Below are 4,233 nucleotides of genomic sequence, written 5' to 3' on the forward strand. Positions count from 1 at the left end.
AGTAGCACCCATTGTGGAAAAGATGGTAGAATCGCATCTCAGGTGGTTTGGACATGTGAGAAGAAGACCGACAGAATATCCAGTCAGGAGGGTGGATGAGATGGAAGATGGATAAAGGGTGAAAGGCAGAGGAAGATCTAAGAAGACCATCCATGAGATGGTCAAACGAAACCTATATGTAAACGGTCTCTCTGTAGACATGATACATGACAGAGTTCAATGACATCATTTGATTCATGTAACTGACCCCACCTAATGGGACAAGACTTTATTGTTGTATTTCTTGTTAGTTTATAATCAGTTAAGAAGTGGTTATTGGCATGATTAGTTACATAAATGTTTACTTTTTTCATTCTCTAGGCACTTTATTGATACATATATTTCAGTTGAAACTTAACAATAAGTAATCCATTTATCACAATCGGATTATTCTTCACCCTTGTCTAATCAAAGTTAGTTTTGGTGATGAGTAAGGTATGCTAATCAAATTCTAATCTTCAATGGGGCCTTAAAGAAAAGGGCAAAATAACAAGAACATTCACCAGCTTCTGTGATGTTAACAGTTATGTTTGTCTTCTAGCCTTAAGAACAGTGATATTGTTGATGCTATCCTTTGTTGTATGTAGGGTTCAATTCTTTTCTTTCTATACAACAAATGTGTCAATTTCAACAAGCCAAACCTTGTTCTTTTGACAAGGTACAAAAGTACTTCATTTTCCTATTTTAGTATGTTTTTGTTTTGTCGGTGGAGTTCATTTGACCAAACCACATTCACTTAAATAAAACTGTTGACAATCCCTCCTATTTTGTCTGTTATCAAATGCTAATCCAAACACACATGGATTAAACCATTCTATGCTGAACTTGACTATTGATATAGATACCAAAACTCTTATGGATCAAAGAATAATAATTAAAATGGAAACCTTTTTTTATTTCACAATTTTCAAAGCCAAGCATGTAAAATTTGTAGCCAAAAGAAGAGGTCCCAACTAAAAAGGGAAAATCCAAAGCATTCAAACAAAGATCTGATGTAATCACATTGGTCTTTACATGACTTTTGTGAACCAACAACTTACACAAACACTATAGCATCCCAACCATCTCATCACAAAGTAGGGTCCCAATACAATAAACATGACAAAATAAGAATGGTGAAAAAATGGAGAAAAACACAAACCTTTTTTCTTTTCATTATAACAATCACTAGTTCAATACCACCTCTTCTTTTTAATCCCACTGTCCAAGTGAGATTATAACAAAAGGTAACAAAATTCATCAAACTTCAGAACACATACTTTTTCCTTCTTCAAAACTTTCTTTGTGGTTATTGAGTGTAACTCTCCTTCTCTTGTGTCTTATAGTTTTCTTTCTCAATGTAGAAACTTTGAATTTGATCATAGTATGCAAATATATCTTCCTGCAAAACAAAGAAAAGGGTAGGTTTTGGTAAGATTAATCATTTAAAAGCTGCATGGATAGGTAGAAATCAAAGCTACTTACTCTTTATATTTTACCAAAGTTAAAAGATAAAAAGTGAAATTCAAAGGATAAAAGGAAATAAACTTTTAGCCATAAAGCATTTTCCTTTTGTAAATTAAGCACGTTGCTGCAATTTTTAGAAGAAAATCCTTTTTACTACTCACAGCTACAAGAAATCTGAATTCATGAATTGAACTCATCTTCAATTTTACTGATTCTATTGTCAAGTGCTGATCCATTGCCACCAAAGTCGCCGCAGCCGCAATAACAGATGGCCTATGATCCATTAAATTGACCTCTAGAAACAAGAACAACATACATCTTCTTTGCATCAATCAATTTTCCAGATTCTGATAAATAAGTACTCATTCCAATGCTAAAAATGAACCTTGAATTAGTGTGAAGATGATTTGAATAGTCTTGGACAAAACATGGCATGTTTGGGATTCATTGCAGAGCTTTGTGATGAAATAAGGAAGGAAAACTAATGGGGTGATCATAACCATGTTCCATTCCAATGTGCTAAGCACCAAGAGCTCCATTCTCTGAATCACTTTGTTTTCGAAGCAATAATCTTCCGATTGAAACTCGGTTAGCACCGGCACTTCACTCTCCTCCATCTTTGCAGCTAGAGTAAGACATGCAATTGATAGTAACCTCATTTTCCAACACTTACCATTCTGCATAAAAATTGAAAGATTTGAAACTAATTACACTAACTTCCTCTGAGATTTGGTGAAATTAAACATGACCCTTCTTTGTTTCTAAAGTTATACATTGATCCACCTAAGATTCATATAATAATACACTTAGACTAATAATCAAGAGTGATAATAATCATGATAAATTTCACAAAATCTTGGAAGAGTTTGTGGTAGTTCCCCTTATAATAATCAAGATTCAAGAGTGATAAATGTTGCAGTTGAAAGAGTAGTTGAGAGCTTACATCAATGGAACATTTGGAAAGGAATCTGTCAAAGTATGCCATGGACAAATAAGCTGTTTGAAAGCTAAAACCAAGTGTTGCTCTTGTCTTTGTTCATGCAAAACCAAAAGATTATTAATAAAAAAAAATCAGATTATTATTATTATAAGGAAATAAATGGGTTGTAGTTGGACAAACCTGAAGAATCCAATTAAGAGCATTAATGCGTGAATGACTGAAGCAATTCACAAATATGAAAGACTCAATATTTTTGAAAGCAAGAGTACCCTTTTCTCTCTCAATCAAAATGCTCACATATTCATCCTCAGAAGCACCATATTCTTGTAATGGAGCCAATGAACGCTCTTCTATTCTAATCTTTCCTTCCATGCATGCATCCACTATCTCTTCTTGTTCTTCTTCTTGTTCCTAGTAAAAGCTCTAAGCTTTATTTGACTTTTACAAGCTAGAGCAATAACAGTGATATATATATATATATATATATATATATAAAAGAATATGTGCATGTATGTGTGTGTTTGTATATAGCTAATTTTAGCTATGCATGTTTTAAAATGGAAAATATTAACTTGAATATTGTTATACAAGGAAGACCGAAAACGAGAGATAGAGGCTAAGAGATAGAAATTGAGAAATAGAGACTAAATTAAGTTTTTGCATTATTTTTAATGTAAAATATATAAGATTGAATTATATGTCAGTATCATATTTGATTTAAGATAAATATAAAAATTAAATGATAAATCTAGAATTTATTTTATTGGGTATGTATTATTACCAAATACAATACATATACATTAATTTTAGTGTCTTGGTCATATTTATCAATATCTTAATGTTCTGTTCTATTTGTTTACAAACCAAATGCGGCCTATTGCCTCAACATACACAATTTTAGTGAGGTTGCCACTAATGATGTCATAAATATAATTGTCTTAATAAATTGCGGTAATCACAAGTCTCTAAGTAGAAATGTTTTGTTCAGACATCTTACAATCAAAACGACACACTGGACACATATTGTTCAGAGTTCAGACCATTGCTGCTAGATACAGGTTGGGGAAAAGGAAAAAACAGAAAAAAAGAAACAAAAAACTATGAAATTTAACGTGACATGCAGAGGCCAAAAAAGCCTTTCTTTACGGAGAGTACTGTATATGAAGCACATTTTTGAGGGATGAAAATAGTTTCAAACAAGATATATATATTGGATTATGAGTGGTAAATTATTTAAAGATGATCTAAACTATGTGTTATACATTGTTATGAGTTTTTACAAATGTCAGTGCCGTTTTGTTTTTTCTAATTAAAATAATATTTTTTACAGTCTTTTAATAATTAAAAAAATATTTTTTATATATTGATATTTTGTATTACTATCATTTTATAATTCACAAATAATCTCCAAAGGGATGTTCCACTAGATTCAAAAATGGTGAGAAGTTGAAAAAGCAACTAAAAGACATTTAAGCCTAAATGGTTAAAAAACTCTCTTAAATTTTGTTTATTGATGGAATTAGTTATCTAAATTTTTGTTATAAATATTTGCCAGCCTCAATTACTACTGTTTGATAAATTTATTTATTTTAAATAATCAAATTAAATATCGTATAGTAAGTTCATGTAATTATGTTTATTTACTACAATACTAAATTTTAAAAGTAGTTTTCAAACACCTTTTAAAGTTATATCCATATAATTCAAGTTCTACTCTATATAAATGCAGAGGCCAAAAAGCCTTTCTCTGTGGAGAGTACTGTACATGAAGCACATTTTTGTGGGATGAAAATAGTTTCAAACAAGAA

General features: G+C 31.1%; 1 protein-coding gene across 1 annotated transcript; it reads right to left on the bottom strand.

The window, feature by feature from the left end:
- LOC107647752 (cyclin-D5-1) lies at window positions 960–2,884 on the bottom strand. The gene is made up of 5 exons (XM_021105852.1): window positions 2,606–2,884; window positions 2,429–2,515; window positions 1,871–2,162; window positions 1,647–1,780; window positions 960–1,420 (listed from the first exon to the last, which is right to left on the bottom strand). The coding sequence occupies exons 1-5, from the start codon at window positions 2,795–2,797 to the stop codon at window positions 1,328–1,330; spliced, it is 798 nt and encodes a 265-aa protein (XP_020961511.1). The 5' UTR covers window positions 2,798–2,884; the 3' UTR covers window positions 960–1,327.

This window comes from Arachis ipaensis, chromosome B06 (assembly GCF_000816755.2).
Source record: "Arachis ipaensis cultivar K30076 chromosome B06, Araip1.1, whole genome shotgun sequence".
NCBI lineage: Eukaryota > Viridiplantae > Streptophyta > Magnoliopsida > Fabales > Fabaceae > Arachis > Arachis ipaensis.